This window comes from Mchenga conophoros, linkage group LG16 (genome assembly GCF_057382185.1).
Source record: "Mchenga conophoros isolate Kocher_MC1m ecotype Shallow Benthic linkage group LG16, M_conophoros_male_GT1.1, whole genome shotgun sequence".
Taxonomy (NCBI): Eukaryota; Metazoa; Chordata; class Actinopteri; order Cichliformes; family Cichlidae; genus Mchenga; species Mchenga conophoros.
In genome coordinates this window covers 16546639-16572130 of record NC_140541.1, presented here as the reverse complement: position 1 = coordinate 16572130, position 25492 = coordinate 16546639, and the positions used below count along the sequence as shown (strand labels likewise).

The 25492-nt window shown below is 39.2% G+C and overlaps 1 protein-coding gene across 1 annotated transcript in view; it reads left to right on the top strand.

The window, feature by feature from the left end:
* clybl (citrate lyase beta like) overlaps nt 1–25492 on the top strand; it is a 67389-nt gene that overhangs the window by 17748 nt on the left and 24149 nt on the right. The window contains exon 2 of the mRNA XM_085249720.1: nt 20571–20784. Within this exon, the coding sequence (XP_085105846.1) occupies nt 20571–20784 (214 nt within the window). The remainder of the gene's footprint in view (nt 1–20570; nt 20785–25492) is intronic.

Genomic DNA, 25492 nt, shown 5'->3' with positions numbered 1-25492 from the left:
GTTAATGCACATAGGACCCACCTGTTTGTGATTTAAATAGGCCACACCATGAAAACCATGAAAATGGAGGAGAAATGGGAGAAATTTGTCTTTCTGGCAGAAAACCTTTCACAAGTGCTAAAAGTTGTGAAACCCAAACCATGAAATTTTACTAAACCTAGTAAATTTAACCATACCAAAGAAACAAAACCATGTGTTTACCACCTCTGCCACCAACCAAAACCCCACTGCACTTGCAAAAAGACACCACATATCACTAACCACTTTGTTTTACGCTTTCATTTTCTAAATACCATGATGTCTTTCTGTTGATGTATTTTGTTATTTATTTATGACAAAGTATTGCATAGGACAGAAGTTTTTATCCACTTTGACAAAATGACCGTAGAGCATTTTTGAAAAGTCACTTTTATTGTTTGGCTTCTTTTTAATCTTCATTTATTGATCTGTTTTAATATTTTCAGTTATTTATTTGTTGGCAATTTAAATACACAGTACCGGTTTATGAGCACTGTTTTTGTGATTTTTTTCATGTAGTAAAATCAACTCATGGAACACGCTCAGGTTTCACACTTTTCTGTAGATGCTCAAAGTGTATGTGAAGAAAAGCTTTATTTCTCAGCAGTGCACAAAGTCTTACATGGTGTGGGATCTTAGTCTGATTTAAAACTGCTGTAGTATAGAACCCATCGCCCAATGCAAGCAAACATTCAAAAATGTTGCCTATAATAGTTGTCTAAAGAAGGCTTCAGTTAACTCATTAAATTTAATATGCCATTTTTCCATTACATTTTTGTTATTTGTAATCAATTCACAGGAGCATGCGGGAATTAATTGTGGAATCTGCTATGGGGAAGTTAAAATACACGTCTTTACTAATTCATAAAACCTGACACAGCATTCTTTTACTTCTCAGGAAGGAAGTGGAGTGGGAAGGTCAGGGGGGCGATACAGGAGCTCTTCCTTTTTCAAAGCATCATTCAAAGCATTTCTTCACTCCTCGTTATGTTAGCCTAACCTAGTGTAAGCTTGTACATCCGGTCTCCATTACTGTGTTCTTTTCTAAGAGAATGACGGTGATAAGGCTCTTTTGAAATCCTGTTTTACTGGGACCCAAAGGAAGGAAAAAGCCTGAAACCAATACCGAAGTGAATACTTGGCCAGGTTTTTTTTTTTTTTTTTTTTTTTTTTCAGATTTCTGAGCTTAAAGTAGAATTTTTCATAAGTCAGAATTTCCATTAAAATATTTTTGTATCTTTGAAATACATTTCTGAATCTTAACTTCACCAGGAATTGGATAAATAATAAGAGTTAACTCGGCCTTGTGAAATGACCATATATCTGTGGATTTATAAAGATTTCCATATCATAACATTTGTGGAACACTTTGATCTTTAGGCAGCAGTCCAGTCAAAACAGCACGTCAGTCCTCATGCCCTGTGTCAATCAACAGACATTTCCAGTAACAACATGCCAACACCCATTCTGCACTGATCAGGAAACTTTTGCTAACTCCAAATGGAATCTTCTTAATGGCTTCCTGTACCTGACGCCTGCTATTGCTCGATTTCAGCATTGGATCAGTTTTACTATGCTCACAACTTTCAAGCTTGGCATTACATTTCTTTTGTGTTCAGAAATCACCAATAATAATACTGTCACTGAAGCACTGGGTCCCAGATTTGCTTTCATAGTCAGAACGTCATTCTTAGACTGGATTTAACCAGGATAGTCATTGATATCCTAAGATTATATCATGATGCATTGCAGCTATTATGTACTAGTTATGAGAAAAGTCCTAATTATGTGATTTTTTTTCTTTCGGCATCTTATATTAATATGTTTGGCATTACTTCTTCTAATTGCAAAAGTAAATTAAATCCCTAATATATATCCCTTTTAGGCACATTCATATGTTACAGCTGGGTAAAAGCAGAAGCGACTTTTGGGTGTTGAGCATTCATCAAAGTTACTGGGATACCACCACTACTTCTGTCCTAAACATTGCATGTATTTCGGCAGTTTGTTTTCTCAATAATTCAGTGACTAAAATACATTTTGATTTGTAAAACAAACTCTAAAAACCCAACAGTAATTGTAAGTGTAGAATTTATAAAATGAAGCAGCTAAAGAATATTAGTTTTTTCATTAGGTTGCCCTGGGTAAGGTCTATTGAATTTCCTAAAAATAACTGGAAGACGTGAGCTTTTTTTGAAACCTTTCAATTAAATATGTTGTTATGGTCACACCAAATAAATTGGAATGAGATGTTGATTGGTCCTGGGACTTGTTACTGTGCTAATAGACATTAGCATCATGTGGTTAAAGTACAGCTTTTTGGCCACATGCAGTTTTGATTATTGCAGTAGCAGTATTAGTCAAATTGTACATTTTTGTGTTGTTGAAATAGGATCTCATTTCCTTGTTGGATTTCTCTCATTTCAGTTGTTTGAGAGTGATTCAAGTCAAAAATCCATCTGATGGCCTTTGTGAGCCACACTCAGAGATAAACTTCGAAATATGAGGGAAAAAATTATGGCCTTTAGCAGAAAATGAAAAAACATTTTTTTCAATGACATGAAGTTTGGCAGAAACCTTTATTTTCTTGTGATTATCATTAGCAAGATACGTAACATGATTTTGACCTCATGTGATGTGATCACACGATATTTGTATTTGTTAAATTATGATAGGATATTTGCATGGAAGTTTTCTCTTTTTTTCTTTCTGCAATCCACACATGGCAGATTAGCATGCAATCACTTCAGCATCAATTACAAACGTGGATGTTTTTGTCACTGCTTTTGACACATTGGCTTATATGAAACTGGGCAGCAGTGACTGGTGACTCGTCCAACTTGTCCAGCTTCAAAAGTGTCACTGGTCATGGTCCTTGCTGCAAATAAAGGCTGTTTTAAAACTAAAACTTACTGTACAGTGTGAATTAACACACAGCCATGTTTTTAGAAGCTAGCCTTTCTAGTATGATAAATCTGATCAACCAACTTAACACCAAGAACAATAAATGCATGTACTATTAGTAACAATATAGTTTAAACCTGAAGTCCTCAACTCAGTTAAAAGGGGATACCCACGTGCTACCAGCTCTGTTATATACTGTTCTAATATACTTTTTTTCCTGAGTAAAAAAATGATCACTTTTATATTAAAATGCCTAAAAGACCTGATTTAATATTTTAAGTGAGTTTATAACCTGTATAATATTTAATGTGGTCCTGACACAAGTTGATGATAAACAAAGTGAAAATGTAACTCAGAGTTTAGTTTCCATGATCCTCCCAGTAAGGGAAGGAAGGGGCACTGGTTATTTCCCACCCTCCCTCACACCACACCCTTAATGGAGAAATAGTCCAAGGCTGGGTCTTGATGTTTCCCTGTGACCTTTAACATTGAAACTGGGCTTATGTTAATGTTTTTTTTTTTCAAAGCATTGCATCTACTAACACATTATTACTGCTTCAGTTATTGCAAGTATAACAATAGTCTTAGTCCACATTTAGACATATGTCTTTATTCTCTTAAAGAACATTCACAGTATGCTACACTAGGTCTGGGCGATATGGCCTAAAATTCATATTGCGATATAATTTGAAGCATGTGCGGTAACGATATATATCGCGATATATTCTTTTCTTCTGTATAATGTATTTTCCACACTATAAGGCACACCTAAAATCCTTTAATTTTCTCAAAAATCGAGAGTGTGCCTTATGTGTGAGTTCTGGTTGTGCTTACTGACCTCGAACCGATTTTGGCGTGCAGAAATCTGTTAAAAAATGTTTTAGTACAACTTTGGCAAGCCGCACTGCTTGATGGATTGTCAGAGCATTACGGCTGCCGTAGTGAGGACCTTCGCGGAGTAATCTGGGTCCAAAACTCCGTCCGCTTCAGGTCCCAAAGTCAAACGAACACTGAGAGTTAAAAACAGTCGAAATTCTTTCATCTTTAATAAAATCATCAGCGTTGCTGCTTTACCAGGTGTAACAATTAAGTTTAACACCCAGGCATCCATGAAAACAGAATTTATTAAATTTAACGGAGTTAGAAGTTAACGGGAAGTTGGCTCACTAGTTTCCACCTAAACATGACATACCATGTTCTGACTGAGAGATTTTTGAAACTAATTAAAACGTACAGCTCTGCTACCACTTCCAAAATAATGAAGACAGAAAACTAAACAGCAGTGGGGTTTGCAGGGTTACTGAAGTTGGACTACCTGGTATATAATGTTGTGCTACGTGATTGCTAGCAACACAGCTATGTTAGCCAGAGATGGGCAGTAAGGCGTTACTGTAATCTGATTACTTTTTTCAAGTAATGAGTAAAGTAAAGGATTACTATTGCAAAAACGGTAATTAGATTACCGTTACTTTCCCGTAGTAACGCTGCGTTACTGCGTTACTAAAACCGTGATTTTTTGCGAGAATGTCTCACGACAGTGACGTAAGCGAGTGCGCCGTTAGTGACAAGAGCTGTGTGCAGATCAACAATGGATCACATATCGATTGTGGGAGAGAGTATGAGCGTGCAGCGTTTAAAGCGTGGAAGTACTGACCTTACTTTGAGTTTGATTCCATAAAAAGTGACAAAAACATTAGCGTCCATCATGCGTGGGAAGAAAACTTCTTTTTACAGCGAAAAAACCCCCTAAACTTCCAAGCAAGCACCGAGTGCGCAACGACGTGATGGGAAACTCACAGAGAAACTCGCGGATTCTTCAACTGACCGCGGCACACCTGCACCAGGGTAAACCTCCGCCTACCGCAGTCCTGCTTTACAGGTGAAAATAGAGCAACAGGACCGCTGAGTCTTTGACTTTATTTATTTTCTGCTGTGTTTTACTTGCATCTATTTGAAAGAGTGAGTGTAAACACACACAAAAAAATATTTTATGTGCTGGAATGTGCAGAAAATAGGTTTCAATGTTAAACTAATTTATTCAAGTCAGAGAATGTTGCATATAATAAAATTTTTGCTTGATGCATAAAGTTAAAAGATTAAAACTGATAAAACAAGTTTAAAAAAAGAGACTTTTCCATTTGATTACATTTTGTATGATGGATTATGTAGAAAAAGTAGAATTGCGCTGAAAGATCTATCGCTTTATCACCTCTTCAGGTTGTAAATCGTGTTTTTAAAAAGTAACTAAGTAATTAATTACTTTTGAAAATAAGTAATCAGTAAAGTAACGGGATTACTTTTTTGGGGAAGTAATCAAAAATCAGTAGTTACTGATTACTTTTTTCAAGTAACTTGACCAACACTGATGTTAGCATAACATTAGCACAGTGAAGCTGGAGGATGAACGCCAACTTTTTTCCACTCGATAAAAGTTAACGCGAGGGATTCTGGTGGTTGGGGACAAATGCAATCGTATAGCAGGATACTATACACGGGCCAAACTTCAGTCAGGAGAACAACTGAGATCATTCATCCACAATACAAGGTTAGTTATTAATATACTGCAACATAGAGCAGCTGCGAGAGAATTCAACATTAATGAATCAATGTTACGGAAGTGGAGGAAGCGCAGTTTTCGGCTTTCCCCATATTTCAAAAGTGCTTCATCTCTTTGCTATGACTCTCAGCATAATTTGCAGATGATAATTGTTGTAGCCACTGCGATGCTTTCGACCAAAACAGGCGCAGCTTGATGACATCATCAACATGCGCTATCGCGATAGAGCGGTATAGTCAAAATCTCTATTGTTGGCCAAATTTATATTTTTTCCATCATAATTCGTTTATATCGCCCACCCCTATGCTATACTGTGACAATTCTATTCATGCTGTGTGTCTACAGTGTGATTTCTTAAATAAGATTACACTGTCTAATACAAATCTTAATTGTAACTTATACACATATCAAAAAGTATGCATCTTGGCAGTAACCATTAGCAAAATAAATGTAAAATATTTACATCAATATGCAAAACAGTTACAGACATTAAAGGTTCAGCAGGTAGAATAAGGAGTAATATATACAAACAGGCCTCAAGCTAGCAGGCTAACCAGCACTCAACGTGCTGGTAATGTATAATAACAGATTTGGTGAGTTTCAGAACTCCTATGGTTTCTTTATCTTACAAACTGCTGTTTGACATGTAGAGAGTGAAGTGAGTAAAAAGTAATGTCTTTGTTATTAGGTACTGATAGACAATATATATTGCCAATTATAGTGTATCAGTTTTCTTAGGTTTTTTAATTTTTTAATTTTTAATTTTGTGGAACCAGTTGATGTGATTGCTAACAAAGTTAGATCTTTCACTAGGTTATTCCCCCAAATGAGTTGAAGATTTTAGAATATCACTCCACCATGAAACGTACATTAAAACACCAAACCAACACTATAATTTAGGGAACCAAGCATGGTACAAAGCAGGAGCACACACAGTGAATGCCGCAGTATAAACGGTGCATTACAAACACAATGCAAAAATCGAAATCAAAGACTTTGTCGGGAAAATCCAAAAAATATGATAAAATAATAATGAAGTATAAGCTGCATCGGTTCTGGGTATGTGGAAAAGAAGTGTGTATATGACTCCTAGTGTTTGCCATAGTTCCCAGGTGATTTAAGGTCTGCACAGCGTGGAATAAATGACTCCCCATATTTTCCACAAGATCGAGACTACCTGCAGAGCCAGCGATAGGTGCTAAGCTAACGGGTGCACTGAGAGCAAAGGGAGACCTACTCTGCCACTTCTTTATAAGGAAGCTGCCATTTTGGCTTTTAGCAGTGCCACATTTAGAAAGAGTAGGGAATCCCCATGGTAAATAGGAAGATTAGATGTAGGTGTGAGCTGAACACTCATTTAAAGATTAAAAAAGGAGAAGAAAAACAAAAACGCAGTTTGGCGTCAGATCGCCACAATATGTAAATAGCGAACAAACCCAATTGTGGTACACAGGGAAATGTGTGTTAATCGCTACCTACTGTGTTTTATGAAAGCAAAACACAGACTTAAATAGACATGCGGAAGGTCCTCAGGTGGAGAGTGTCCTTGATTCATCAGTCCCATCCTCACATCTATGTTGTAGGAATTTTCATGAGGCTCTGTCAGACAGTAGAAGGTTAAAGGAGTTCATCTGGACTACATTCAGCAAAGAAAAAAATTGGATATAAGATGTAATTGGTTTTTTTTTTATAACCTTATTTACATTTTCATCCTTTTGTCAACTAGACATTTTAGTATTGTGCTTTATTTATTTTTGTTTTTTAATCTGCATATAATCTACTTTATTTGTAAAATTTACATTATCAAACAGTTCTGGTGTGGGGGAATATGGGAACACCATGAAATGAAGGCAGCGTTTGTAGAGCTCTTGCACTTTCATGGGGTTTACTGACTCATCAGTGGCTGTGTTGCGGTGAAAGCCGGTACAAGAATTCTCTCCATGTGGTGTGCAACACCTGCCGAACACAGAGCTCTGACAATCTTACTACCCAGCTTCCTATTTGCATCACAGCTTTTGCTACAGGAAATGTGTTGTTGATTTAATGATGTGGTGGTGTTTTTAGGTCTGTTGTTCAGGAGAAACTGCTGGAATTCACAAGGTTATAAATGAATGTGTGTATTAAATTCGGATACAACTTGCTTTATATTAGCAAATAATTTCATAATAGTTTTGTAGCTAATTTGCAATCTCAAGTTTGATATCCAGTGAAAACAATACTTAAGAAAAATGATTGAAAGAAGTGTATTTCTGGCCCCTGTTTACTTTGTTTCTTGTTTTTATACTTGCCAAAAACTCTAATCACTTACTTAGACAAGCGAGAATCCAGATGTTGTCGTTCAGGGCTGATGCAAAATGTACAGGCATACCTTATTAATGCAGGGTCCCACTGGACCAACTAGAAGGGCTTTCAGCTTACAGTCCTTTTTATGTGGCATGTAGGGAGGGGCTCTGGGATGCTTTGGGGGGTTGTGGCCTATATAATACTTCCATGGTTTTGGCAGTAAGATTTTCAAGAAACTTCCTGGTGTGTCAGGATCAATCAGGCCTAAGCCAGTCTTAATTAAAGGCTCGGGGCTGGGCAGAAGTCGAGGGCAAAAGGCATCCCCGTTGGTTAAAAGAATGAATTGTCTGTCATTACAACACTATGGGGAGTATCAGCTTTATTACTTAAAATTCCTCTTTAAAGAGACTGACCATTCAGGCTTTGACGTGGACAAATTATAATATAGTAGTGCCTCATAAATAGCACAGTCAGATATCATTCTGCCATCTTGTGACTTGATGAAATTGACAGGTTGAACCAATTTCATGTATACAAGAGGGATGTCCTGTATGCATATCGTGTGATTTTGGCTTTGGACATTTGACTATGAGAGAATACCAATGTTCACTCTGTTATGAGAAATCTTCATTCAACTCTGGTTACTGCTTCCCGTTTCTGTCACAGTGAGAAGTACTTTATAGTGCACCATCTAAAAGCCCTTCATGTGTAGTCCTTTTTCTCAGTGCTTTATGAAGTATACATATGTTAGGATCTTGAATCTAAAGGTCAAATTTATAGTAAAAGATGTCTTGTTTGCTGAAGCAGATTTATTTATAATAATAATAAAAAAAAGATGCAGTTATTATATTAGACCACTTGGGGGCACAGGCAACTTACAGGGATGGAGCTTGAAGATGGGGTGTGAATGTTGTACATGGGGGGGTTCATTAATTAAATGGAATATGATCCAAAAGACTCAATGCTCTCTCATAACACATCATATCCCACAAGAGAGAAAATAAGGCAAATACCACAGATGTCCCCTTTTTTCCCTTTCCTGTTTTTCTGTGGTTATAGTTTCCTCCAAATCCAAACGTCAGACAGACAACGCCTTAGTATGTTTTGGTCTCCTGAGTGGATCTTTCCAGTACACCCATCTGTCAGACTTTTTTTTTTTTTTTTTGAGGTCTGAGGAGGGGTATGGGGGTGTAGTTGTGTCTGGGCTCGAGCGGGTAAATGGGTGGGGGCAAGGAACCAGACGCACATATCACATCACAGGCCAAATATCCTAATGCTCTGATCTACCTTCTGATCTACTGTCCCAGTCATATCCATATCCAGGTTCATATCCACCCAGACACACCCCAGCCTAAGAGCTTGTATAGTAGGTCTGTTGCTACCATGCTTTCTTTTTAAAGCTAACCCATATAAGTGCTTTCCTGCGTTATTCACTCTGTTCTGCAGCAAAATTAACGAATGCTTTTCCACCTGTAAAGTCGACCAGGTATCATGTCATCAACTTCATCTTCAAATTGTGCGGTTTTATTTTGAAGTTAATTTGAGGTGCTAGTGTTGCTGAGCAGGGACAAGTGTTCTCACCTGCAGAATTGATACCCTTAATGCATTCATATAATGGACGATTATGTAACACTGTTAGCTAAGATGGAAAGTATAGCCACCTTGCCCGCATTAATGCATTCAGGCTCCACGGTGTCACGTGGCTCCAGTGATCCACAGGGCTCAAGATGGCAATGCTGTTTAGCAGTCAGGATATGTGTGTCTGTGTGCTGGTTAGAATATGTGTCTGTGTGCTGCAGTGTTTGTTAGATTAGCTCAGATATGTGTGTCCATATGGTTTGGCGGTGACACATTTGAATCCTTCTGGCCTGGTGCCAAATATGTGTAGATGATGCTGTGCAGTGTGTGGATGTGTTTGTGTGTATATGTGCCACTGTCTTTACGCTGAACCTTTTACCTCACCTTGCCTTGTGGCGTTTGCTTCCAGATAGGCCTATTTAGGTCTTGTGAGATCATATAGCCACAGCATCTATCATGCAGCCAAACGAGGTGGGAGGTGGATTAATTTGGCCCATGAGATGCTGTCATGGGAAGATGATGTCGTGCATGCTAGCTTCCTTGGTTTCCCATTGGTTGAGAGGCAGCGAAAAAGTAAATGCCAATCAGTGCTACCTTTCCCCATATCTCTCTTTTCTTCCTGTGCTACTGTGACACAAACCTAGTGACATGAGTTGCGGAGAAGGCTCCCCACCTCTCCTCCGCCTCTTTTCTTCCGAGCACTGTAATCCTGACACTAAAAAAACGCCCCTCAGAGAACAAGTGTCAGCCTCAGAATAGAGTGTGCTGTCAGCTCCCCCTTTTCCCCCTTCTGGTTCGCATGTTAGAAAGTGTTAATGTTGATCGAGGTGACAATTAACTATGGAGTGATCACAAGTAATGCCGCTCACTCTTAGTGCTGATCACTAAAACGTTAAGTAATTGATCTCGATATGACTGTGACTGGGAAGATGACATAATGAGGCAGTCACTTTGGTGAGTGTCGTGTAAGCTTGTCCACCAGATGTACTTCAAGCCTTTGCATATGCATATTTGAATTACTAATATCAGCAGAGCATCTATAGTTTTGCCTTTGCTTTGAACCTTAATATATACACATATCTATCATATATCTACATGGAATGATTTTCTTGAAAGGAACTAAATTTCCTTTTGAAGCAAACCGTTATACTGGGAAGCACACCTATCTACTGTTGCTTCTACTGAGATGGACCTCTGATGGCTGATTCTGAAGAAAAGAAGAAATATTTTGGGGACACGGCACGAGATACCGATTGCATTTTAGCCCTCGCTGTCAAGTTGTGAAACAGCCTTTAGATATTTGCATTAAATAAATGAGAATGTCTCTCATATCCAGCCCTGTGTGGCCAAAGGTTTACTGTCGCAGATGCATGCTCCATCTGGCCCTCTCCTTATCTTCATTCTTTAACTGTTCAGGTACACAACCATGGTTGGTGATTATTTTGCATAACATTTGTTAGATGCTTAAAATGGAATATTTCTACTTTAGTATTAGAGTGAAAAAAGATACATTAAAGAAGTCCTGTTAGATGGAGCTGTCACAACATTTCCAAATTGAGTCATACCTCTTTGTTTGTCTAGCTTGGGATTTTGGGTAATACAGGGTTGAAAGGGGTCAAGTGTTCCCCCTATCCCAAGCAAACATGGACATGGTGACAGCCGATGCGACAACAAATCTCCACGAGAACTATGCTGTCCTGCCAACATTGTCCCCGCCTCTCCGCTACCAGCACAAACCCCTCACCCCTCAGCCTAGGGCTGTGATCCTGCATAGCCAGTATAATGAAGCCATATAAGCCTGTTATTTGCTGCTTTACGGCTTGTTTTATGAAGGTGAGCTGACAAGCAGCTCCCAGAATGGTTCCTGCCACTTTAACAGACAGCATTACCAAGAGAAAAGGAGCTGTGAGGAAGGAGGGCAGGGCTCACCGGAGAATGTGCTGGGGACCTTTATGTTAGCCCTGCCAGGGCTTTTGATGGGTAGAGGTCTGGCTGCAGGCTATCACTGGTAAATTTTACGTCTTCCATCTTTTGTCAGGGGGACATTATTGACGTTTGACCTATGTTACTATTCCCACCTCCTCTTCACTAATCAATTACCACATCGATCCATTAATCAGACAGGGTGATGGCCAGTGAAAGGGCCCATGGGTATGTGTGAAGAATTGTGGGATAGGCCTCAGGCTATCGTGGAGGAGGGCCTTCATTTGTGGAGTACAGTGTTTAGAGTTTGGCTTAACAAGTAGTGCCAACCGTTGATTTAAAAGAATAAATGTGACTTAATACAGAAGATTTCTTATTCAAATGATGAAATGTCAATGTTTATACATTTGAAAGCTATTTAATAATTTATGCAAACTTGAGCAGATTATGAAAATTGCATTCATTTTGCACTAATCATGGTTTTTATTTTAAATTGAGCTAACCCATTGTCACACACAAATACATGCACACATGGCTTTTTTGTGTTTCATCATATTGATGGAAGAAAAGTATTTCATGTACTGGGAAAAACACAGCTTTTTTTCAGCTTAGATGTATTCAGGCTCAAAAGCATCATCTAGCTTTGTTATTAACGAAGCATTATTTAGTATGACTTGTGAAATGCTGGGCCAAATATCAGCCATTACACTGTTGCTCTAAAAACAAGGATCCTTTTGAGCGCAAGCAAACATTTGTGTCCGTCTGACTGTTTCCATGGAGGTTGGGCAGTAGCATAATTGTGTTTAGGACACAAACAGAAACAGATCAGACACACAGACAGCCAACAGATCAAAACGGAAGCTGTGGGAGAGGAATCCACCACGCTTTGATTTGGTTTGGTTTCGGTTTGGTGTGTACAGACTAAAGCCGTCACCCCAGTCTGTCTCTGCCCTTGCCAAGTTGTTTGCCAAAACAGGAAAAGATTTGGGAAAGAAAGTTAGAGAAAAGCCGTGGGCTGTTTCACCCCCCCCCCCCCCCCTCCTCAGCACACACACACACACACACACACACACACACACACACACACACACACACACTCAGTCTGACCAAGGTCCAGCCAACTCACCCAGCTCTTGTGGGTTTAGTGAATTGAGAAGACACTTCTTGTGTGGATTTTTCAATTCTTCAACATGTCATTTGGCTGGGAGTGCTATTGTCCCCTGCCCCTTTTCTCCCTGCTCCTTCTGCTGAGACGAGTCGTGTCATCCCCTCGTGATCAGCACTTTTGTTGCTTTTGTTTTTGGCCCTACCTCAGAAGTCCATCTTGTCTTTTATGTCACTGCCTTTCATGCATAAGGGAACAGTTGTGGCCTGTTGTGGGGCTGTTCCACTGCATTTCCACCAGTGGGGTTTCCTTTCATTCTCTTCAAAGTACTACAATGGGGCTCTGAAGGCCTGAATGGCCAATGCAGAGTGCACAATCCTACAGAGCCCGCTCATTTTGTTTTGTCAGAGTCAATAAAAATGCTAAGTTAAAAGCTAACCCCCTTATGCCCTCCTCCAATAGACCGACTTGTTTGACCTTTAAGTCCCCCTCTCAATTAACTTTTAATAATAAATTCATTGATTTAGTTTTTTGTCTTAACACTCATTTCAAGTGGATTATTCTGCATGTGTTTAATGTTGTTTTCTTTTACATTCTGTATAACTAATTAATCAAACTCATAGTGTGCATACAGCATGACATTGTTGAATACTGTCTTGAGATTTGAGTCTTTGACAGACAAAGACAATGCGGGGAAGCTGCAGTGATATCTGCCAATCATCACGTAACATTGCAAGCGACTGCAAAATATAAGACCTGTGTCCTTTGCATCGTGGCTTTTTGCTGTCCTGAGATCTAGATTAAGATGTATCTATTCAACCAGTTTTATGTGGAAGGATAAAAAAGAAGAAGAAAAAAGGCTGCTGTCGTCTGTGAGCATTACGATGGAGGCCTTGCATAAAAGCATTGTGGGCCAATTTGTGAGCTGGAAGAAAGCCGGGGACTTTGAGAAGGATTACAGGTAGGCAGACATTGGCTGCTGAAGATAACTGCCATGACTTTGTCCTCATTGTGTAGATTAAGGCATAAAACCCAAACTAATGAGATTGGAAAGGGGAGAAGATGTGAACGGGAGGATGTGTAAGGTGAGGGACATTGTTACTGGAAATAGCTTTTAAAAGAAAAGCAAGAAAGATGTAGCATGAGCAATGTTATAATCTGACATTTTCAATTTCTGCTGCAAACACATGAAGGTTTCTTTAGTTGAATGAGTGAAGACTTGGGTTAAAGAAGTTTTTTTTTTTTTAGATGTAAAATTAAATAATCTTTATGATGGCAGTGGAACAGCACATGATTCTATTGAGGGGATGTGGATTATTCAGAGCAAAATGAATAAAACAAATCCTATCCCTTGCAAAGTACAGTCAATACAGATGTCAGCAACAAAATGCTAGCGTGGCCAGTAAGCCATTGTCTCTCCTGCTTCTCTTGGTAAAAGAGAGACTAGCCCCCAGTAAATTCTGAAACCCCCAGCTGATCTATACTGGAGGGGAACGGATTGCTCATCCTGAGCTCCAACTTGCTAGAGGGCAAGCAAAGAAAGCAGGGGGCACAAAAGTAGTAGAAAAGTGTTTGATTCTTTCCTCTCCCTGTCTTGGGTGTCTCTGGTTAATTTTTCAACATTTCTCTGCCATCCAGTTGTGTCCTCAGTCCTGAGGCAGTGTGAAAAACAGAAAACAAAAAACCATGCACATACAGCATCATGCTGAGAGGAGGACCATGTGCGGGGAATGCTTCAGCTCTTTCATTCTGAAAAAACAAAAAGTGTCAGACAGGCAGGTGGACATGAAGGTAGGTAAATATTGATGACTTTTTGACCATTTTATTTCCCACCCGCAGACAGCTTTCTGCAGACAGAGGGCTTGTTGATGCTTCAGTAACATTGATTTCCTCCCTACTCTTTATTCATCTTTAGTTTCACCAAATTTAATCTTGAATCTTAAACGCCACAGACCTCGGAATGTAGTTTGCATATTAAAAAGTAGCTGATTATTGTGGGGTAGAAACACAGATCTTTAATTTTGTGCATTTTAGACACAGCTTCTGCCTGCACCACCATGCTGGAGATAATTGTAGAAATCTACATATTGAGAGGGAGGCTGTCACTGGCGTCTGTTTTGGAGTGGGCCTCTTGTTATCTCCTGTAATTCATGCAGTTGGATGAATATGACCACCTGAATTAGGCTATTATGCTGCCATGTGGAGGGCAGTAGAGTTACAAGAAACTGTGATCATCATGTCATGATAATGAAGCAATTACTACAGAGTATCCGGAATACAATATTGAATGCCAGAGTACAATAAACAGTGCTTTGAAACTGTTATGTCACACACATATCTTATGACAAATTGATTATTAATCATGGTCTACAGTAGTATGCAGTTAAACCAGCAAGAACATAAAGTAAAAAATTGTAATGATAAAGTTAAAGAACACTGTTGTGTCCCAAGTTTGACCAACCCCCACAAACACACACACTCAGATACAAAAAGGTTAAAGAAAAATTAGATTAAATGAAATTAAAATACTGGATTTTTAGTATTGTTAAAAACAAATGTATTCATTGTAAATACCATAAAGACTAACATAAGGTGTCTAAGCGTTGAGATTTTTGATCTCAATGACTCGAAAACCTGTGTATTTGTGTATATTTTTTTCATACATGTACAAGTTTCATTGCAATAGTGCATCCCCATACCACTACAGATACACTGATAAAAGTCCATCTCGTCTTTAGCCCACCTTTCAAAAAGCAATTCCACATTTTGTTTTATTCAATAAGCCTATATTATCCAAGAAACAACATTTCTCCCAGAAACACTTCATTTGTTGTCTGTCAGACTTACAAATGTTTGCTCATCGGTGGACTTTTGTCCATTCTAAAGAACAAGCAGGGAGGATATTTGTGGAAAGCTGTTCTTACAATGTTTGTGGTTTATTGTATTCATATTTTACACAATTCTTTCCAACTTTTTTGGGGGAAAATGTTTTATAGAATTGAAAGATAATTTTTTTTTAAATTTAAAATATAAATTATGTAGCAATAAGCTCGTCTATAACAAACAAGGCCTTTCCTGCTCAGTGAAACTATTAGTAACTACTACTAGTAGTATAGCTTGAGATTGCCATCTTTGACAGTAGGGTCTACACTTTCCCAACCTCAGCAGATGTTTGTATCCATATCTTGACTGCTTCTCTCTCCTCTGAGTAACATTCCCACAGCAGCAGGCTTTGTCACTTAAACATGCAATACCACCCAAAGCTGTGGTGAACTTTCATGTGTTCACAGGACCCCCAAATGCCAGAAGCAGAATCTGAAACAGAACACAAACTCCTCAACGGTCTAAACAAGTTGGCGGAAGTGTGAAATCGTTACAAAGTTTGACATTTCTTAGTGACATGCCTGTTACCTTGAGAGATTGAGAGACACATTGATGCACCTGCCTGGATTAAATAACAGGGGATTTCAGAGATAAGGACATGAATATGGTGAACGTGTACAGTAGTCAGAGTGGGGTAGATAAGATGTGTAGTTCAAGGATTTGTGGTTCAAGGTGGATTTATTGTAGTTGGAGTCTACAAAGATTCTGACAGTGAGTGTCACATCATCAGAGGCTAGTCTGTTTGAGTTGAAGATCAGTTGGTTGTTCTGTACTTGTGAACAGCTTTGTCCAAGACACTGTCTGGTGTTGACGAAAGACACAAATCTGCATGTAAAATACTAATTGACAAGTTACTGTTAGATGGCTGGTCCAAACATAGTATACCATAGTCGGGGTTTGTACCCATGTACAGTCTGACACTGAGCTTACCACCCTTTTTACTGCATTCTACCCACCACCCCCACCTCTTTTAGTGCCGCCAGGCCTGTGTCTGTTGCTGCCTCTCTAATAAGAAACATTCGCACCCAGCACCATATAACCCACTAACATATCGCTACCTCTGATCTAAGACCAGTAAACACAGTCAATGAGGCAAGCCTCAACCACTTTACAGCTGCTATATGGTCACATAGCCCTGAGTTGTCATAACCCCTCATGTAAAAAACCAGAAAGTAAAAAAGGAGTACAGGGGAAAACAGCACTCTAGGGACTCTTTAAATATGTAGAATGCAAATATATCATGCATTGATCTAATAATGTGGAAATATCAAACAGATGTTGTATGATGTAAACAGAAATCTAGAAGTTATGTGTGTATTTGGTTAGGATGTTCAGATTCCCATTTGTCGGAGCTCTCCTTCATTCGCTGTTGTGGTTGCTTGACTATATAAGCAGTGTCTTTAGGTTTTCATGAAAACTTTAATGCAAGTTAAATGCATGTTTAATGCAAACAACCACACTCACCATCTTTAATCCCAATGCCAAAACAGCAAATTAAATTAAGTTCACCATTTTCCGTCAATGACCAGTTACAATGTGAAAAATTAACTTTTTGGTTGTAACTGAGCAGAAAGTTGATCTTTATATGTTACTGAATTTACCTGCTGCTTCTGTCTTCTCCTACATCATCTATAAACACTGGTGACCTGATGCCACTGGAAGCTATTGACGCTCATGCCATTGCACTGGCTCCACTATGTTTTACAGATGATGTTATATTCTTCAATGATGAGCTTTTACAGATCTTCTGTATGCGTTTTCTTCTTCCCATCATTCTGGTACATTTTGAATTTAGGGTAAAGATGGAGAATGTTTTTCACCTGGCTGGAAGTCAGTCCTGCCAGTTACTGACCAAAAAGCTCCCAGGAGTGGTTGATACTAGCAGCTAGTATCGACCACTCCTGGGAGCTTTTTGGTCAATTTTATCAAGAACATCTTATAATAGGATCACTTATAAGTGCAACGTTTGTGAACATTCAGACTACACCCATTATGAAAATATTATTTTTAAACTCCATATGTATCATATCAAATCATACGGAGAGTTATGAGCACATTAAAATTTAACAGAAGCGTAAATACCCTGTCTAATCAATGAGTCAGGGCAGAGCTATGGATGTAGCTGCACTAGTCACTGTCTTCCACATGTAGATTTTCCTTTGCACCTGGGCGTCCTTCTTATTCTTAATCATATAAACTACAACACCTGTAGGTGTATGCTGCCCACTTCAGCACTGGAGGAATTGCAGACCGGGTACATATGTGGCCTAAGGTATCCACTGTAATGAAAAAGTACAGTAGCGAATTCAGAAAGAGTATTTTTCTCTATGTCAGACTGCACCTAACTTTAATCTTGACTTTCAGTTTGATTAAAACTAAATGAATTTAAAGTTTCTAGACTGTAATTATCATGACTGTGTCATTAACGTGTTGGTAAAATGCAGTGCTTAACAAATTTGTCATGAATAACAAGAAAACACAAATAATTTATAAATCTGTCAAAAACCTGTTTACAGATTTAAAAAAATACAGTTATTTATTGGTCAAATAAACTAAATTCACAGTTTTGTATCCAAATTTGAGCTGTTACAGTGAGAAGTCAGAAATTAATCAAGCATGACATCCAGCCAAAGTATTTTTTCTGATCAGGAAATGAACTGTAGTTTGGCCACTTAATCAAAAAATAATAATTTATCATTTTTTGTCTTTTTTTTGTCTTTTTTCAGTAAATTGATTGGATATCTACTGTAATTATACCTTAGCATTTAAAATATTTTGATTAAAGGGTTACACACATTATAAAAACAAACACAAACATTTGTTAGTTACCAATATTGTTAATTTAGGGCGGCTGTGTCATAAACCTTACTCTGGGTGGTGGTCTAATAAATTAGTTATGCACTGTGTATCCTGTGAGAATCAGCTTTGTGGCAGTTCCCACTTTGGTATGTGTCTCCAGAGCCACATTTTGGCATTACAAAGCCAGCCACTCAAGTGTTGCAATGCAAAATGACCTCAAATTAGATTTTATTGTGCAAGGTGCTATTTCTGCTTGCTGAGTGTCAGTACATGCCACATATAAATATAAGAACTTTTCACATTCATGGCATTTCACACAGTCTTTTTCAGCGTGTATATTGCTCATGTTCCCATCATGATGCCGATGAAAAAGTGATTTATCGATTGGTACTTAGTATAGCGTTGTAACAGTTCCCCTGGTGCAGTGTGCATAGAATAGAATAGACTCATTTCATTTTGAGACTCGCCTGGATTCTTGGACCCGCTGTCTTTCTTTCTAGTTTCAGTGCTGCTGTTTTTCATCTCTTTCTCACCAGTTTTTGGTCCTTTAGATTTAAGTTCCTAAACGTATTGTGAGCTGTACCCATTTTAACGGGTCTACAATTTGCATGGGGTTGGCCGTAGTTCTCCCTTCAAACTTTGTCCCCAAGCCTTTTGTAAACACACTCAATGCCTGGAAGCACTAAAATGCTGGAAGCATTTTAAATTGGTTTTAACTGCCTGCTACAACTGCAACATCTCAGTGTAGATTAGGCCTTATTGGGACTGGAGGGCATGTGGAAGCGTAGTTGAAAGGATTAAGTGGCTATTGAAGTCACTTTAGCTCCTTTAGAGAGCGAGAAACATGAAAAGAGAATAACTCAGCCCCTCTTTACAGAAGGGATATCCCCTCACTTGCTTTCTTTCTTTCTTTTGCCCTCCTCAGGCAAAGAAAGACACCAATCTACCAATAGGATCCTCAGACTTCTGATACCCAGAAAGAGTACAGCAATGTTAAAAGGTGTTTTCAGGAACCTTTCCATAGTTGCAGGAGCTGATGAATGTAGTACCCTATTATTTCTGTGTCTGCGCAGCAGATTCTAGGTCCTATTGTAGTTTTTAGAACTCTGTTTTTGGAGCTCCTGCTGTCGGTGTCTCAGGCATGCTATAAGAGGAACTTTTAGTGACATAGGCTTTCGTGATGGGTACAGATATAAATACAGCATTGGCAACTACAATTAAAAACAGTGTAAACAACTTCTTTCTCAACAGAGAAATGAACTGACAGTGACTCCCAGGCTTTGAGCCTGTGTGCACACAATTACTTTTGGGTTTTCATTCACACAGAATCGATTTATTTGAATATCACATTATCTCCACAAGAGGGCAAACCATATTAATGAGAGACATAAATATTTATTTATACAGAATGGACATCCGGTGCCCTGAGAGAACTCTGCTGTAAGAAAACATGAAACAACAATTGTTTTCATTAATGCAAAATGAGCAATACTCAGGAAGTGCTCAAATCCTCATGGATCTGTGCTTCATGAAGTTTCCCCCCAAGCTTCTCATAAGGTTTAATAAATATCTATTCAGTCAGCACATATCAGGTTCCAGAGTTGCGACCATATACCGTCAGTCTTTCTGGAGCTCAGCTGGGTTTTGAACTCTCTGCTGTCATTACAACACGATTGTTGTTAAAATGTTCCAGACCTGAAGTGACCCCACCTTCTTTGAGCAAAGGATCAGCAGGTATCGGGGAATTTCCTTCTCTGTTTTTTTTTTAAATATTTTTTTGGCTCGATACCAAATGTTAGCTGACTATAATATCTATAATTTACTTACTACTACCACTGACAATGCAATTTGTGACTTCGTAACATGGCATACTTGCAATTTAATTTTAAATTGCGTTATCTTTATGTTTACTTAGTCATTTGGGAATTATGTGACTAAAAGAACACATTATTATGTAAAATTGATTTTTACCTTCAGAGCTCATGGTAGGAATAAAGATCCGCACTTTTAAGACAAGTTTTTCTGTGACTCAGCACTAAACAACAGTGACTCTGATACTCATTCACTTTCTGCCGTGCCTAGATATTCAGCAGCGTGGCAATAATTAGCATATGAGTGGCTCGGTGTTTGGGTGAGTTTGTTCTCACAAAGACTGCCAAAGCACAGGTCAGCGTCTCTCATTCACTTCAATGAAAAGCTGAAGGGCAAACAGAACTCCCAAAATGAAATGCATCCAGACTTTCACTCAAGTCTGAGTGAGTCCTCCTCACTGGATCTCCATGAGTGTTATAAACACTACATATATTATGAATGCAGCAACAGCCTTTAATTATTCATGGCCCTTAACTACTTATTGATACTGTGTGTGCTCATGAGTAATATATGCACCAGAGACATGAATTAGTGCATTCATAGTACACCTGCCTGCCATTTCTATGTATGTACTCTGTGCACCAAAGCATGTATGTTTATTTCCTTACATCATCATGTCCTTATGTATGTGTATGTTGTTGTTGACAGAAAGGGCGGGTGGCTCCGGGCCGCAGTCTGGCAGTTGTATGCTGAAGCATGGCGTCATCACTATCACTCTGCAGGCTCCTCTCTGCACTACATACCCCGCAGGGCAGTTCTCTACTGCCCTGGCAACGATGAGCGAAAATTGAAGAAACTAGCCTCACTGGATGTCGACTGTGCTGTGCTGGACTGTGAAGATGGAGTAGCCCTCAGCAAAAAGGTACATAAGTACTAAGATGCATGCTTGTAAATGAAATTCAGCTTGGTATTAATAGGATAGCGGGGAAGCCACAAACACTCCCATAGCTGTCTGATCTTGGATATATTTTAATTCCCATATCTCTCTATCAGACAGGTGCTTGGTCTTAATCACTCAAAGGAAAACTACCTAAGTGAGATGTTTATAACAAGCACATTTCACCCCATTATGATAGTATAAAGACAGCGCTCCCCCCCTCAACCGCATTAGAGTCATTTAAAACAAGGTGACCATGTCCCACTGGGATAGCAGTGGGAAAGCACCAGATGCAGCAGGTTAAAAGCATTCTCCTCCTGCCCACGCTACCTCCTCATTGGCCCTGCTGGACTTCCCATGAAATTGTGATTGGAGAGTGGGATAAAGAAGGGGCCCGGGCAAAAAGTTAACTAACAAAGGTTTTTAAGTCATGATAATAAAGATGATTGATATGGCTGGAGGCTGTTCCTGTAGTAGACAAAGACAATAAGATGATGGCCTGTGTGACTGACAGCTAAAACTGTGACCCTGCGATGGTGTTGGTGGGATGTAAGAGCTTCTGTCTTTATTGTGTGATAAAGGAGAATGTGGAGAGGAATGCAGCACTGAAGGAGCCATTCAGGCTTCAGATGCTGGACTGTTGCACTGTCAGCAGGTCCATGTCCCCATCTTCCTTGTGTTTAAGCAGAAGTGTTTTGCTCCAGCATATTCTTTACACCAACATATTCATTTCACCTGAAACATGAACATTTTGGGGGGCTGAATTTGTAGGCAACAATTGCAAATTCAGAATTTTGTTTTTCTCATTTTCAAAAGGTCTCCTCTGTCCTCTGTGTTAGCTACTGCTGGGTTGTGCCTATAGCCCCAGTATGTGCTTTTACAAATAAAGTGAAAATGTACATAGCTACAGGATATACCCATTTATTCAAACTGCAGAGTAATGTCCCTCAGCAGGCATACCACTCTACCTTCCACTACTACTTCTCTGAGTAATTCACATAAAAATACCAATACATTAAATTCTGGAAAATAAAAGCAGAACATAGCGTCAGAACAGATTTGAGCTTTTGACACTTTTTGACATGTTGGCTTTCAGCACAGTGTGCAAAAAGTCTTGTAGCCTATTATGTGTTTGCTAGGTCGTGCTGTGTAATATAAAAATTAGTAATATACTCAATAACAAAATGCACCTTCCCTACTGGCACCCTTTCTTCACTTTCCACACTCTTGGCGTCTTTCTCCACTGTGGCAATTGGAAATCCATGGGGGATGTTGTGTAGTTCTACCTTCCCTTAAGATGATATTTTTCCTTTTCGATGAACAGTTCTTTGTGTGAATGTGTGTGTGTGTGTTTCTGTGTGTGTGTGTTTGTGGGTTTCTGGGAATACCACAAACATTTGTTTTGGATTTATAAATTTCTATGTGGAAATGAGTTGACTGAAATAATTGTTTTACTTTTCACTGTGTGTTTAAAAAAAAATCTTTTTCAAATTATTTTCCATTACATAGCCTGGGGGGGTATTTATCGCGATTTTTTTTTTTGACCCCTTTAAACCATCAAAGCCAGACTGACAAAATATTGTCTTAAGTCTGGCATTATTTTCAGCAGTTCTTGTGGAGAGAAGCAAAACACGTGAGGAAACAGGTGCTGATACAAATTTTTACATTTATTGTTTTTGAGAAATTAAACAACTAGTTAAAGGAGGTGAAAAATCTTGTCAAAAGGTGTTACATGCTTCAGAGGTGATGCACTTCTAATGATGCACTTCTAATTGATGCCTGCTGCCTACAGAGGCTGTGTAATGGCTCATATTTGATGCTTTATGGTTATATCTACACCCAAAGCATACTTTTATGCTTTTATGATTATTTTATTCAGTTATGCACGCATAAATCCAATAATTGTTCATTAGGCTCTCAGTGCTGCTAAAACACAGACGAATTACCTGACAGCTCTGTACATAAACACACCTGGAGTCAGTGAAAGAGAACTGATGCTGCTCTTTTGACGGACGTTGTGTAATGTGCGCACACAGGTTGGTTGAGAGACTATTTACAGTTTATTGACATGAAAACTCAACACACCACTAAAAATATTATTAAATATCTTCAAAGGAACTTTTCGTTTAGTGCCAAAAAAACGTTGCCTGTTACTTTTTTCTTCCACGTCTTCCTGTTTTTATGTGCTTTCTCTTGCGGCTCGTGGCTCACAGTAAGTTTAGTCAAGTACCTACATTAAAATTTTTGCCAATTTTTGATGCGTTTTGGCTCCTGCTTAGTTTTAGGTTTGGATGTGTTTGTTGGAAGTCGCTGTGCCAAAAGCATCTGCAGAGTAAATGTAACTTTATGCAAATCAGATGCAGATGCTGCTGCTGGACACGCATGCATCTTACTGCCCAAGTAAATACCAAGCTCGATTGAATAATGCACTGACACAGTTGTGTGTACCTAGTGAATGGTAATTTGCAGGAAGCGTTGGAAGCATACCCCGTAATTGCTTGTCAAATATATTACCCTTACCCTGTCTTTTATTAACTCAGTTTGAGCTGTGCGTTGGGACCAACTGATCTATAAATGGATGAGAGTTAGCTATTACAATGTGGGTGTGTGTCTGCTGACAATTTCAACACCGTATAGCCTAGAAATTATTATCTTCACCATGACAACTGCACAGTCTGCACTGTGGGTTTGGCAAGGCATGCCAGGCTTCAACAATGTCCTAAAGTCTCATAATGCATATCTAATGGGAGCAAAGCAATGACCCAGCTTGCTAAATGCCATTCTGAACCACTGTTTTGGTGAATATAACAATGGCGAGATGGCGAAATGTTGAGTGCAGTTACTGAGTATGCATGAGTAGGCCTTAAATGGGGCTACTGCCCACCACCACACTCCTATTATGTGTTCATTAATGTATTCTTTTCATTATCTTTCACCTTCACCTTAAAACAGGAAAGGATGTTCATGACAAAAAGGTACGTGGTGAAAGTCACTCTGCCCCCCCCTCCCCTTTTAAATTGAAATCCAGGAATGCTGGCTTTAATTGCCTGCCACTTTGACTCTAAAAATGTCTGCACTCCATCTTGGCAGTAATGCTGGCAGCTTAAGAGGTAGGGAGAAAAGAAAGGGAGTAAAGGGTAGGAGCCACCCAGAGCTTGCTAACTGTCGCCACGGACCCAGAGGGGAAAGAAGGAGGAGGTGAGAGGGGAGGGAAGACAAGGCTGACTGCTCTAACACTCTTACACATATCATCATATCTGTATGATCAGTGGGGTGGAGGAAAAGGGAGGGCAGGTTGAAACCCCAGAGCGGAACTGACGGCTACACCTGTCCTCTCTCCTCCTCACTCCCTCGCCGTCTTGTTCTTTACCGTCCCCCTCTCTCGCTCGTCTCCCCTCTCTAGGGTCCGCAGGGTTAAGATTGTTTATGTCTCTCTCCCCCCATGTTCTGTCTCCGTCTCTTGGTGCCCTTTGGTCCAGTATTCCTCCTGGTGTTTCTCTTTCTGCCTCTCTTTTCCCCACATGGGTCCCTCCATCCTCCATGACTCCCCCCTGCCTCCCTGCCGCAGAGATTCTCTCCTAATCCCTGGAAGTTTGGAACTAATGAACTAACTGCTGAGCCGCTGCCACGGAGCTTGGTCCCAAACTATACTGTACTTCACACTCGATTTCCTCTCCAGATGGCATAGTGGCGCGGCCGGCACAACGGGGAGCACCTCTCACACACCCGCACGCGCCTGTAAATGCACACAAGACCAGCAGAATACAAACATGCACACATGCATGAGTGTGTACGTGTAGTCACATACGGACATTCGCACACAAGTACACACAGATAAACACATACACAGATTGTTACAGTTGGTATCCCACTGTACATCAGTGTCCTGCATTCATTTCAGTATGTTACTGAACTAGGAACAGTTGTTAGGGCTTGAAAGGAGGTAATTCACTTTAAAGTGTAGGTAGTATATACAACTAAATAGAAAGTCGGTGAATAAATGGAGTAATCAGAGCCCAAAGTAGTGTTTAAAGTGCTAATATGAACAGAAATCGGTCAGTAGTAGACTGTAAGATTAAATAAACAGAAGGTTGTGATTACAGCCATACACTGTACCTTTGGTTTTGCATTATTAAATCTCATTTATATATAATACTCTTACATTGGATGCACAAAGTCTTCAGGCCTCCATAGAATAAAATGCAAGGCAAACTAAAGCATTAACACATGAACAGAATATTGAATGTGACACTTTTACGACAAAAATAAACAAATAAACAAAAGTCTTGTTTGTTAGAGGGCAGTTGTCTATAGGTGGATAATAATGTCATGCGCCCCCTGTAGTCTAAGAAAATATGATTTTTTTTTTTTACCAAATTGACCATATTTCACATTTTCAAAATGAGTAATCAAATTATATTTACAGCACTTTACATTGACTTTACTTTGTGCTCTACTTAGTGACTTAGGAAGTGATGGTTAAGTGTACATGACAGCATCTAATTCGTAATGCATAGTGTTAAGCCAGACATTTCTCTCTCTTTGTCTTTTCTCTGTAATTCTGTTTTTACAGTAACACTAATATCCACTGGTCTTGGTACTTTCAGTTGAATGACACATTGTGGAGTGGATGTCATCATTATAGTTGTATATTAACTTTATCTCATTGTCAGTCAATGCATGAGCTATGGTC